Source organism: Saccopteryx leptura, chromosome 13 (genome assembly GCF_036850995.1).
Source record: "Saccopteryx leptura isolate mSacLep1 chromosome 13, mSacLep1_pri_phased_curated, whole genome shotgun sequence".
NCBI classification, from domain to species: Eukaryota; Metazoa; Chordata; class Mammalia; order Chiroptera; family Emballonuridae; genus Saccopteryx; species Saccopteryx leptura.
The window spans coordinates 53,347,220-53,360,444 of NC_089515.1; the positions used below are offsets into that span (position 1 = coordinate 53,347,220).

Here is a 13,225-nt window from a genome sequence, read left to right on the forward strand (position 1 = left end):
TACACATGCGTTCACACACGGTCGGCATTCTTCTAGAATGTTCCATACTTCCAGAGAGTCTGAACTCCTTCCTCACGATTATTTCTATTTGAAATTAGCATTTGAAGAAACAGCTCTACTTTAAATATCCAAACCAGATTATGAAGAAATAGGAAATAAATTAGGCTTAATAGTTCTTTTAAAATTAAAGTTAAGTATGGAAAGGTTAATTTTGTGCTTAATCTGAACTGAACCAGGCTAGGATCTTTACTTAGAGACCTCATCCCCAAACTGTTACCCGCACACGACCGGAGTATTCTCCCTGCCCGGTGCACGGTCCCAGTGGTCAGTGTGCAGGCTGTCCCGTGAGGAGACAGCAGAGTATGTCAGGAAGTCACACATACCAGAGAGAGTGTGGTATGTGGGACAGGGACAGGGAAGGGTGCATAACAACTTCTGGATGAGTTACTCTCCCAATATTTTTCTTAATTCCTTCTCATAACCTTCCCGTTTATAAAGACCACAGGTCTCTCCAGCCCGGCCCTTGCCAATGTCTTCATTTACTTTTGACTCTGTGTTTCAAAGTGGAAGACATGTTTATCCCCCTAGGCAGTTTAGGAAAAAATTAGACTCCAGGGGCAGGTTTTAAAGCAGCTCTTCATTTGACAGCTATTTGACATGGACATGCAGTGAGACAGCAGTCTCCCCTCTGCTCTGTGGCCGCTGCACCCCCAGTCGAGTGTCCGTGAGCAAGACTGTCCGGTTTAGATGGGGGTTCTGCATTGGGCAGTGCTGCACAGACCCCCGACCTCTTCATGGGCGTTGTCCCGTTTACCCGGCAGCTGAGGGGGGCTGGGCGGAGATGGTGAAACTGAAGGAGAGGGTGGCACTGCTCTGGGCAGGACGAGAGAGCACCCAGGCCAAACCTCTCCGAGGCAGAACACAAAGCAGCATGTGTCCATCTGGAGAGAGGGGACGCGGGAATGGCCGCCCGGCTCCCAGTGAACGCAGGCTGGACCCACAGCCAGTCTCAGTTCCCCTCAAACCCACAGTGCTGCGGAGAACTGCGTGGCTGCCTGGCCAGACCCGGCCTCGGGAGGGACAGTGCAGCGGGCAGAGGTCACCCAGCAAGACTCCCCCAGGCAGGGGGCACGGGACAGTGAAGCTAGGGGCCTGGGGCACTATCCGAGGCCCAGTGTTCGCGGGCCAGGCTGTGATGTCCCTGGGGACACCTGAGGGGAGTCCAGTCCTCCTATCGGCTCTCTCTGTGACCCTCGTGGTGCTCAGGGGAAAGATCGGGGTGTCCTGAAGCGTCCTCTGAGGGGGCGTTTGGGAGGGGACAGCCCTGTGGTCAGGGCGGGGGTTGTTGCTAGCTCCTTCTCTCCTTTCTGTCCCTGGAACACAAGTCTGACTGTGTGACGAGATGAACCCCAAACTGTTACCCGAGGGCCTGCCGACATCCCACGGGATCTGGAGAAACGGGAAAGGGGAACTCTCTCACCGGTGTCTGCAGGAATGGCAGTTTAAGGACAAACTATATTTAGGAATTTAGCCACTTGTCAGGATTGTTTCTGATTTCTTAAAGAAGAGATCATGACGCATCTCCATGGAGTACTTGGAACTGACCCCACAAACCAGTGTTTTCAGCCACCCGTCCACAAACCCAGTGGTTATAGACTGTAATCCTCACGCATCAGGTGGTTAGCTCTTGTGCGGACCGCCACCGGTCCACAGACCGGCAGTTGAAAATGACTGTTCTGTTTACATCCTTATAGTGTCTGAATAAGATGCTTTCCTAAAGAGATGCTTTATTTCTGAGTGCCAGTAGTCTCAGTAACTCTCTTTCCCTCTATGTGCCGAGTGCAGTCGGAGGAGGAGGAGTTGGAGTTGGTGAGTGTGGGCTTCTGCCTGAAGGGAGTTGCAAGGTGTAGAAAGTGCTGGTTCTCGTGTGTGCTTGCCTCCCCAGTGACCCCTCCGTTACAGACCCCCCAGGACACTGCTGTCCTGGTGTTACATGCGGCCCAGACATCTGGTAACCAAACCAACCTGCTGTAATGCAGTAGCTCCTCCTCCTGTGTGTCCTTGTGTAGACTGACCCATCCTATTTGTTGAGGGAACATTGGAATGAAGCATTTAGAACAAATAGCTGTTCGTGATCACAAGGCACTTGCTAAGATTTTCTTTAAAGAGAGATGCAAAATACCTTATATAGTTCCCCAAATTATTAACCTATTTTTAGAAAGTGACCTCACCTTACAAGTTCCTCAGATTGTAACACATGGTCTTGTGTTATTCCTCTTTCTCTCAAACTTATTACATCATTTTGGGTGAGGTCACCTTTTTCACAGAGCTGGGCTTACTCCCATGTGAGGCGGCCAGAGCCACAAGGGGCTCCCTGTTTGCCGAGGAGCCTGTGGCGGAGCGGACACGGAGTCACCGGTTTTTATCAGAGGCTGCTCCGTTCTCAGGAGTAGCTATTAATACCTACCTCCTTTCCCAAAACATGGTTTCTCTTTGCTTTCCTTCTAGAAAATAAGTTTGACTAAAAATAACTTTCAGTTGATTTATTTCTTCTTTGGGAACTAAAACCCACACCTCACAGACATGACGGTGTGAATTCCAAGTGGGCTGCTTACGCGAGGCCCCTGGTGGGGGTGGAGGGGTGCTCGGGACCCTGCGTCCAGCATGGCGGCCGGGGCTCAGGCTGCATGGAGCATGTGGGGGGGGGGTCCCTGCATATACCTGTGTGTGCATGCTGGTGTTTGCAGTGTTTATTTGAAATAAGACTGTCTGTGCTGTGTCCGTAAAATAAGAGCTCATTCTTGGTTTAACTTTGTGTCACTCACGTTGGGTGTGGTTTTGTTTGGTTAACAAGACTAGTCAGCTGTCACTGTGATACTGGCTTCTATGATGTGCACACTTGGACTTTCTTTTGGGAAAATACTTTACTTAATGATACAGCAATGGCAACCGAATGGAAGTTTACAGTTCGCGATAAAATAATTCTTATTAGATTAAGCCCCAAGATTTTACCCTGTTGTCACGAGTGCTCCCTGTGAATAGTCTGGCGGCAGGCTGCCCTCTAGTGGTTCTGGAAGTCACTCGTATAAAACTCTGCCAAACGGCCTGTTAGAATTGAGGGCAGTCATATTGTCGTGGATGGCGCTGACCCAGGTGAGGGAGGACAGGTTGTCCTGGCGCCCACACTCGGGGCTCTCACATGAGACCCGGGCTGGAGACTCCCTAGAAACATCGCAGTTCTAGAACAGCCCAGCTTCACGACAGCTCCAGGGACCAGCTGTGGATCATGAGTAACTGTTGATCCTTTTGCTCACCAGTTACATAGACATCTGGAGCCGAGGGCTCTCTGGGACAGTGGTACGAGCACACTTGCTAGAACTCGGTCACCTCGCCGGTTCTCAGAGCAGCGCCGCAGGACAGGCAGCATGGGACCACCGCCTCCCTGACACACGAGAGGCTCTGGAGGGGTGGTGACTTCCCCAGCTGACGAACAGTGGTTCTGGGCTCTCCAGTTCAGGACTGTATAGAAAACACCGTTCTGGGGCCTCACCACACAGTCAGCGTTTAAGTGTGTGATCCAGCGGGAGGCCTTCATCGGTCCCCCCTGGGAAACCAGGAAGGGGTAAAGCGAACCACGCCCTGACTCCTTTTCTGACCTGGCTGAGACCCCAGGAGGCCGGGGTCCAGAGCACTTCTCCCTGTGGAAACATCCCCCAAGGGCCATGCTGGCCTGTGTCCTGCCCATCTGGGCGTGGCTCTTGCCCTGAGGCCTGGCCTTGGGAAGAGCTCCCTCAAGCCCTTGGTGGGACACTGCCGGCACACACCTGCACAGAAGACAGGGGTGTCCTTAAACTGACTCGGTTCCTCCTGGGTGATTTCATTCATGCATTCCCAGTGCAGGCTGGACGCCGGGCAGGTGGGGTGGCCCCGTGCACTTACTGCTGCCTGGTCCCAGCTGTCAGCGCACTACCCCTCCCGGAGAATGGGGGTGCTGGCTGCCAGGGAGGCCTGTACCTGCGGGGGGTGGGGGTGGGTTCGGTTTTGCTGTGAGCCCAAAACTGCTCTAAAACAAAGCCTCCATTTAAATATACATGTATTTCCTTAAACACACACACACACTGCAGGGTTGCAGGGACAGAGATACAAACCCAGGCCCCCTCAGTAAGCCTCACTGACACGTGGCTCTGCAGCCTGTCCTCATGGGCCTCGGCTGTGAGCCGGGGCGCCCACAGTGCCCATGGTGGGGCAGCATTCCCCTGCACACCCCTGGGCTGGGCTGTCTGACACCAGTCAGCCGCAAGAACAGGGAAATGCGTAACGAACGTTAATAGGCCCCTCAAAATGAAAGTTACTCCCGTTAGTATTTATTTAGTTTCCATACCGTCCTGCTTCGGAAAATGACATTCACGTCAGACACTGGAAAAGGTCACTTTTCAGTGGGATGTCATGTTGAAGTCTGGGGTCTGAGCAGCAGGCTCTGTAGTAACACTCTCCCTCCCACAGAACGCCCAGAGGATCGGCAGCTCCCAGGCCACACCGCTCGCCACCCCCGTGGTGTCCGTGACGACCCCCAGCCTGCCCCCGCAGGGGCTCGTGTATTCGGCCGTGCCCACCGCCTACAACACTGGTGAGCCACCCTGGCGGGCTTCCGTCTCATCAGTGTGTGCTTTGTGATCGTGTTTTAAAGCATGTTAATTGAAATACGTTATTTCCAGTCTTTAGAGCAGCGGTAGTCAACCTGGTCCCTACCGCCCACTAGTGGGTATTCCAGCTCTCATGGTGGGCGGTGGCAGAGCAACCAAAGTATAAATAAAAAGATAGATTGAACTATAGTAAGTTGTTTTATAAAGATTTATTCTGCCAAACATAGCGAAAATCCGACATAAAGTACTTGGTAAGTAATTGTTATTATATGCTTTAACTTGCTGTAACTCTGCTTTATAAATTTTATAAAGTAAAGTTACTTCCCTACTTTATAAATCACCATTACTGTGGAACCGGTAGGCGGTTAGAAAATTTTACTAGTAACAGAGATTCAGAAGTGGGCGGTAGGTATAAAAAGGTTGACTACTCCTGCTTTAGAGTCACGTTTGGGTCAAGACACAGGCCAGCCTTAAACATTAGAGAAGATACACAGGTCAGAGCGTGATCCCAGCACAAACTCGTGTCCACGGGTCAGACACGGGCAGCCTCCCGCTGGGCGGGGACAGGCTGGGAGTGGTGGGCCCCTGGCCGCAGGACTCGGGAGTTGCACACAGACGATCACCCTGTGACCACCTGCTTGGGGGCTGGTGTCTGGGTCTGAGGGGCAAAGCGGACCCTTCCTGTGTCCTCAGAACCTGCCAATCCGGCCCTTTCACCCATTTAGGATTATTTAGATGTGTCGAGGGTATGCTAGAAAGTTTAGGGGCGCTCTGGTGACAGGATGGGAGCTTTTGGCAAGTGCCCACAGAGTGCCGGGTGGAGGGTGGGGGCACCATGCCCAGTTCCTCAGGGAGAGGAGAGAGGGAGATGGGAGGCCAGGCCATTGGTCCTGCAGCGCAGGAAGCTCCTTCTTTCATGCTTCTGCAAGTGGACCTTCAGGATAAAGATCATCTCATTTCAGACCCCAGGGCGACACCTGGGCATGGCCCGAGGCTGATGCATTTCGTTGCTCCTGTAATTCCTCCAAGGAGTTTTTAAAAACAGAAGCAACTTGAAAAGGTTTTATTGAGAAAGAAAGTGTCTTAGGAACTCCACTATGTTTTCCAACACCCACTGTGAGAGAATGTCCAAACCCATCGCCCGCCAGTCTGGAGTGCAGCCGGGGTGATGCGTCCATGGAAACGGTCAGCTCCCCTACCCTGTGCGCCCCGCCTACAGTGGTCTGTGTGCTGGTGCTCCCACACGTGGGAGTGCAGGGCAGGGGCCTCGGCGGGAACGGTCATGTGGCTGAGGAGATGGGACTGAGCATTTCCTGACAGGGTTTTCAATATACATAGAAATTCCACTAGAGTTACTTGTGATTTTCCAATTACAGTTGATGTACAGTATTTTCATGTGTACAACATATCGATTAGGCATTTCTATAACTTGCAAAGTGCTCTCTCTGATGTTTCCAGTGCCCACCTGTCACTGTAGTTATCACAGCATAGTGACTGTATTCACCGTGCTGTACGCCACGTCCCCGGGACACTCTGTAACTGCCCAGCTGTGCTTCTCAGTCCCTCCACCTCTCACCTGTCTCCCCAGACCACCCCCATATGGTGACACCACAGTGTTCTCTGTATCTGTGAGCTTGTGTTTTATTTTTAGATTCCACATATAAGTGAGATCATATGGTATATGTCTTTCTCTGATTTCACTCAGCATAGTACCCTCCAGGTCCGTGCATGTTGTCCCAAATGGGAAGATTTTGTTCTTTGTTATGGCTGAGTAGTATCCACTGTGCATATGTACCCAGTTGTCTGGGTAGGGCGCTCTGGCTGCTTCCGTATCCTGGCTATTGTAAATAACGCTGCCGTGAACATAGGGATGGATGTATCTTTTCAAATTAGTGTTTTGGATTTCTCCAGAAGTGGAATTGCTGGGTCATAATATATTTTTAAATTTTTGAGGAAATTCCATAGTTTCCCACAGTGACTGCACCAATCTACATTCCCACCAGCAGTGCAGGAGGGTTCCCTTTTCTCCACACCCTCACCAGCACTTGTTTGTTGATTTATTGATGAGAGCCATTCTGACAGGTGTGAGGTGATATCCCATTGTGGTTTTATTTTGCATTTCTCTAGTGATTAGAGCCTTGAGCATCTTTTATGTCTATTTGCCATCTGTACGTCCTCTTTAGAGAAATACTTATTCAAGTTTTTGCCCAATTTTAAATTGGATTGTTTCCCTTGCCTGAGGAGATAGCAGAAAAAAATACTGCTAAGAGAAATGATAGATTTTACTGCCTGTGTTTTCTTCTAGGAGTTTTATGGTTTGGGCTCTTACATTTAAGTCTTCAATCCATTTTGAGTGTTTTCTTGCACATGGTGTAAGAATATGGTCTAGTTTCATGTTTATATATGTATCTGTCCAATTTTACCAACACCATTTATCCAGTAGACTGTCTTTACTCCATTGAAGGTTCTTGCCCCTGTGTCATAGGCTAATTGACCATATGGGTGTGGGGTTATTTCTGGGCTCTCCCCTGTTCCATTGGCTTGTGTGTTTGTTTCTATACCAGCACCATCTTTGTATTTACGGCCACACAGTATGGTCTGACGTCAGGCGGAGATACCTCTGACTTCGTTCTTTCTCAGGAGTGCTGTGCTCATTCAGGGTCTTCTGTGCTTACATATACATTTTTGGATTTTATTTTCTGGTTTGTACAAAACACCCTTCAGTTGCTTTTTAGAATAATTCACTGGGAAGACTAACTTCTCTAAACACCTCTCTTGAGAAATGAAAAAGTTAAAAGTAGAAGCATTTTTGCCACCTCTCTTTAGAACTAGTTGGAAAAGGCAGGTGTTAATGGGGAACTGAAACAACTGTGTGTGAATGATAATGTCCCAAGTCTTGGTCAGAACGATTGTGACCGAGCAGTCTGTATACATACAGTGACCTGTGTTATACGCTTGTGACACAAAGTTTTTCCTGAAAATATTCTGCTTGCCAACCAAGGTGTTCAACAGTCCCTGTCCTTTGGACAAATGGAATGAATTGTGTAACACTGTATTTGCTGTCGAGAGCACTGGGCTGGGCAGCCTGGGAGCGGGTCCCGTGTCTGTCCTGTCTGTCCCCACTCTCCAGAACATCAGACTGTGAGGTGTGTGTGCAGTGTTTGCTTGCGAGGGGAATGTGGGAGGATTTAAAATAACAGTTGCATAGGAACAGCCTTTAGCAATGGCCTTTTCACTATTTACAAGTCTGGAAAGAGTGTCTCAACTTTTTTTGTGAAATAAACTATGAGCATTTAGTACAAAATTGATACAGTTCATTGAAACAGTTCATTGAAATAATCTCAGACAATTAAGTATAGCTAGGTTTGTAAACCTCCCAAATGAAAATATTTGTGGGTTTTAGACTATTAGTATGTTTTCTGTTATAAAGCACCTGGCTCCTCTCAGCCTGGCAACTTCTGAACCTGCTATTTGAGAAACAGGTTGCACATACGAGCCCTGGTTCCTTCTCTGCAGATTACTCGCTGAGCAGCGCGGACCTGTCAGCGCTACAGGGCTTCAGCTCCCCAGGCATGCTGTCCCTGGGCCAGGTGTCCGCCTGGCAGCAGCACCACCTCGGGCAGGCAGCCCTCGGCTCCTTGGTGTGAGTACCCGGTGCTGCCCGTGTGCATCCTGTCCTGTCCTATGGGGCCCCTGTCCCACAGAAGCTGCGGATTTGTCGTCAGTGTTCCCAGCAGAGGCCTGGGTGGGGGGCTGCCATGCCGGCCAGATCCATGGCTCCGCCCTCCTGGTTCTCAGCGGGGGTGGCGGCCCAGGGTGTGGGGGGAACACTGTGGATGAGGCTCCAGTCAACCGCTTGGACAGAGGGAGTGGACTGCTTACAGGGCATGCGGAGGGGACCTCGGTGTCCACGGGAGGGCGGGGACCCCCTTCTCCTGACCTAGCGTGATGAAGCTGCTCGCCGGCCCGTGTCTGGGTCCACTGCTGGAAGAAGCAGCTTGAAGGGTGACTAGTGACAGGCAGACTAGGACACACCCTGGCTCTCAGGGGTGGCAGGTCAGGGGTCTGGTGGCCGACTGCTGCCTATGGTGCTCGGCCCTCCCCAAGGAGCGTTCAGCAGCGCACGCTGCCTGGGGGGGAGGGAGGATTACAGTTATTTATTAACTGTGTTATTTTCCATACAAACAACCGTAATGGTACTCTTGCAACCCGCGCCCCTGTGAGGGAGGGGTTGGCAGTGGGCAGGCCCCGCCAGCAGGGGGGACAGTGTCTGTGCAGGACCAGGAGGCCCGGGGAGGGGTCGGTGGGGCGTCCCAGCAGTGCCTGGCCTCAGGACATTGTGACGCATCTTCCTACCTTCAAGTCCCTAGATGGACCCTCCCCTCCTGCCATTATCAGCTGTCTTGCTGAGCAGGACTGGGGGGGGGGGGGCGGGGGAACAGAGGACGCAGGCCAGGGCTGGTCTAGGGGAGCCCCTCCCCGTGCGGAGCCTGTCCCCCATGCTCTGGGTGAGGCAGCCTCACTCACAAACCCTCTAACACCCCTCCCCCCCCCGCCCCCCCCAGTTCTGGAGGGCAGTTATCTCAGGGTTCGAATTTATCCATCAACACCAACCAGAACATCAACATCAAGTCTGAACCGATCTCGCCTCCGCGGGACCGAATGACGCCGTCGGGTTTCCAGCAGCAGCCGCCACTACAGCCCCCGCAGCCCGCGCCCCCGCCGCGCCAGGACGTGGGGCGCTCCCCCGTGGACAGCCTGAGCAGCTCCAGCAGCAGCTACGACGGCAGCGACCGGGAGGACCCGCGGGGTGACTTCCACTCTCCGCTGGTGCTCGGCCGACCGCCCAACCCCGAGGACAGGGAAAGCCCTTCGGTGAAGCGCATGCGCATGGACGCCTGGGTGACCTAAGGCCCGGCCCCCCGCGCTGCTGCGGCCCGCACGCCTGCGCCGGCGAGGACAGAGGTAACGTAGCTCAGTGCACACGGACATGCTGACCCTCCCCGTGTGCGGGCACCCACCTGCACGGCCTATCGTGCCGTGGGCAGCTCCCACCTGGCCCCTCCTCGGACTACTTGTTCCATAAGATAAGTCTTGGCAGAGAACCGTGTCCCCGTAGATCGCCCCACACTAGCTTGCAGACACCCAGAGGGCCAGGCCCGGTCACCTGACTGCGCGGTTGCTGCAGGACTCCGGAAATGCTTTGTAGACCAGAGCAGTAGGGAAGCAGGACCCCAGAAAGCAATACTGTACATAAACGTCGTTTCTACAACTACCCACCCTGGCATGGGTCTCTTTTGCAAAGGGGTGCATGGTAAAGGGCTGTCGATATTACAAAACAAAACACAAGAAGCCCCACACGTAACTGTTTTGCACGCGCAAAAATGTATTGGGTCAAAGAAGTGATCTTTAGCTAATAAAAGAGAGAATAGAAAACACGCATGAGATCTGCAGAGAATACTAGCCTAGAAATATAGAGCATTAACAATAAATTAATATATTAAGTTATAATTGGAATATGTAAGAAGTTTCTTTTTACATTCATATCTTAAAATGAAAGGAACTGATTTTAGCTCATGTATATTTTATATGAAAGAAAACACCCTTATGAATTGATGACTATATATAAAATTATATTCACTACTTTTGGAAACATTCTGCTATGAATTATTTATATAAGCCAAAGCTGTATGTTTTAACCTTTTTTTTTTTTAAAGAGAATAGCTTTATCTTGTTTTAACTTTTTAGTTTTATTCTAAGGGGGGGAAAATACCTTGCAAGCAGAACTTTGGAAATAAAAAGCCATGAACACTTATTATTCTATATATAAATTAAAAGTTGAGCCAAACTCTTTTCTGTACATAGCATCTAAAATATATTATCACCTTTGATGTAAGTACCTATGTATTGTATGGTCACCAGATTAAAAAGTATATTTTTGTGGGTTTGCCGCCAATTTAGGGGGGAAAGGCAAGATCCTTATTAAGTAGAGTATTCACTGTTTAATATTTACTATTTTGTTAAATATACTGTACTTTGGATTTTAATTATTAGCCCAGTCTTTCCAGAAGACTGTCTGTGGGCTTGCCCTCTGGTGGTGAGTGTGTGGTGCATTGTGATCCTTGTGCTGTATGGGTTGAGCATCATTATATTTTATATGTGTACATAAATAGCAAAGTGGCAAAAAAAAATTGGTGTTAAGTTCATCCTGCATAAATATAAAATGTGTTGTAACAGATTTTATAAGGCGTTATTTAAAACTTGCCTTTTGTGAGAAGAAAATATAGTAGAAAAAGCTGACCTAATTTAATTAGTATTAGAGAAAATGGCAAAACAGATGAGCACAAAGGTTTTATAAGTGGTAAATGATTAGGGTAACTTCGCTAGGGCTGGGGCTTCCTCCTGGCCCTCCAGTCCAGCGAGGTCGCTGTGCACGGGGAAGACCCTTCCGTAGGGAGGATCGTGGTGCAGAGCTGGGCACCGCACGCCACGCCTGCGTGGACTGTGACCAAGGCCTTACTCTCCCGGGAGGGCGGACACCAAGCGGGGTAGCAGGTCATCTATTTCCCGGGCTCATGCCACGAGCAGCTAAGTCCTGTAGATCTTTACCACAGGTTTTTAAATACTACTTTTCCTGAGAAACTCAAAGTAAAGGTGTAAAAATGCTGCTATTTTATATTTTAAACTTACTATTGAGCAGCTACCTACAATTTGTACTTAGGTTTTGTTTCCCCCTAAATTGCAGTCCTCTGACGCTCTCCTTTCATGCAGTCTGTGACCCATCGTCAGCCAGGCTCTGACTGACACCCAGGTGTAAACCTGTGGCGTCCACAGCTGCAGGTGGGACTCTGTCGCAGTGACAGTCTGGGAGGTCACTGTTGATAGAGGCCATCCGTACAGACACAGCTCATTCAGAAAGGGTTCGTTTTCCTTTAAAATGTTCTTAATTTACTGAACTACTTCCTCACAGGCCCATTTCTTCATAAGGTCCCACCTAACGGACACGAGTCTCCCGACTCGGACCTCCAGGATCACCCTTACCACTTACTTGTAAGCCATCTGTAGCTTTGAGATGTTCAGTGATCCTTCGTTATTACTTATGCATGTTCATGAACTTGTGCTGTACATCGGAATAGGAGTTAACAGTCACATTTACTGTTTATTTTCTTGTGTGCCTTATGAGATGGCTTTTCTGACTGTATCTCAATAGTCTTTCTTTCTATGCAGGTTTATAATCAGAACAACTACTGTTTTCTAAAATACTACGACATAAGGCTCAGAGTTTGTATTTCAATCATGACGACCAAGTAACAATGTATTGCGTTTTCAGGAACTGAATACAGACTGTTAACCCTTTTCCCACACGCGCAGAGACTTGGAGCCTACAGACTGACGACACCCCCACCCTGACACCACGTACGAACACACACACATTTGGTGGAAACCAACTCAGACTGGGCAAGACACTAACGGGGTTATGCAGAGCCTCTACTTCTTACCCTTTCAGACTCCTGTTTTGTATGCCACCATCACAAGAAAAGCTTATCCATTCAGATAAAGTATTTTATTACTAAAAAACAAAAACAAAAAAAGCTGAGAGCGAATTGCACTGGTTAAAGTACAGCTTGCCACAGCGGTACTTCATTCCGGACCCTCGCTGTGAGGGCTCCAGGGCAGCAAGTGTCTGCGGAGGGTCCCAAACAAAATGCTACCTTTGAGCCCTAACTACATCCATTGTGTGAGAGACTAAATCAGGGTCTGTTCTGAAAGAGCAGTGTGTTTTCCATTCCCTTTAGCTAGAAGGACAGCTAGAGCCTTCCCACCTTTTCTGTCATAACCATCAGCGCACAAGAAATACATAGTAAATAAGGAACCAGACAACTCCTGGCAGGATCATAAGAAGCTAGACGATTATTAGAATGTGAAACAGATTTTACAAATGTAAAACGTTTATTTCTCTGTAGAAACTTTCTTCACTTTGCTGTGCAAGAGGACACTGCTTTGCTATATTTAAAATGGCTTTTTTAAAAGAGATTTATGTAAATGTTTGTAGTCAACAGTTCACACAAGAAGCTGTATGCAGTTTGATCATGTAAAACCGTTTGGCGGCACAAGCTGGACTTTGTTGCCACCCTTGAGAAAAATAAGTTAATCTCAATTTCTCCCTGACGTGTTGTTTTTCTTCATTATACAATAAATACTATAGTGAACTTTTTAGCAGATGGTTAAGAAAATGCTAGAAGTTGCTGTAAACTATTTGTATCCTGCACTCACTCCAGTAAAGACGGACTGGCTTCTGTGGCCTCCAGACTCTGTCGTGTTTGCCACCAGCCGTCCCTGGGCCTCTCCTCTTCCCTCCCCTCACAGAAGAGAGCTTAGGAAACTGCTGAGCGCCCCCCCCCCGGGGGCCCTGGGCTTCAAGTCCCCAACATCACCACAGCTGGCTGCACCCGGCCAGCCACCCTGGCTCCCAGTGACTTCCCGCCGGCCCCACCACAGGCTGCAGGGAGGGACGCGGTAGCTGTCATGGGCTCTACTTCTCTTCTAGGCTTGGGGAAATTCTTTCTTGTATCCAAAACGCA

The 13,225-nt window shown here is 49.6% G+C and overlaps 1 protein-coding gene across 6 annotated transcripts in view; it reads left to right on the forward strand.

Annotated features, from left to right (window-relative positions):
• MEF2A (myocyte enhancer factor 2A) overlaps nt 1-12,951 on the forward strand; it is a 108,728-nt gene extending 95,777 nt beyond the window's left edge. For 4 of the 6 annotated variants that reach the window (XM_066355705.1, XM_066355701.1, XM_066355702.1 and 1 more), the window contains 4 exons: nt 1,846-1,869; nt 4,504-4,627; nt 8,160-8,286; nt 9,209-12,951. In XM_066355705.1, coding sequence (XP_066211802.1) covers nt 1,846-1,869; nt 4,504-4,627; nt 8,160-8,286; nt 9,209-9,554 — 621 coding nt within the window. In that variant the 3' untranslated portion in view covers nt 9,555-12,951. The remainder of the gene's footprint in view (nt 1-1,845; nt 1,870-4,503; nt 4,628-8,159; nt 8,287-9,208) is intronic. The other 2 variants (XM_066355707.1, XM_066355706.1) reach the window with 1 other exon arrangement.
• Nucleotides 12,952-13,225: the final 274 nt, after the last annotated feature.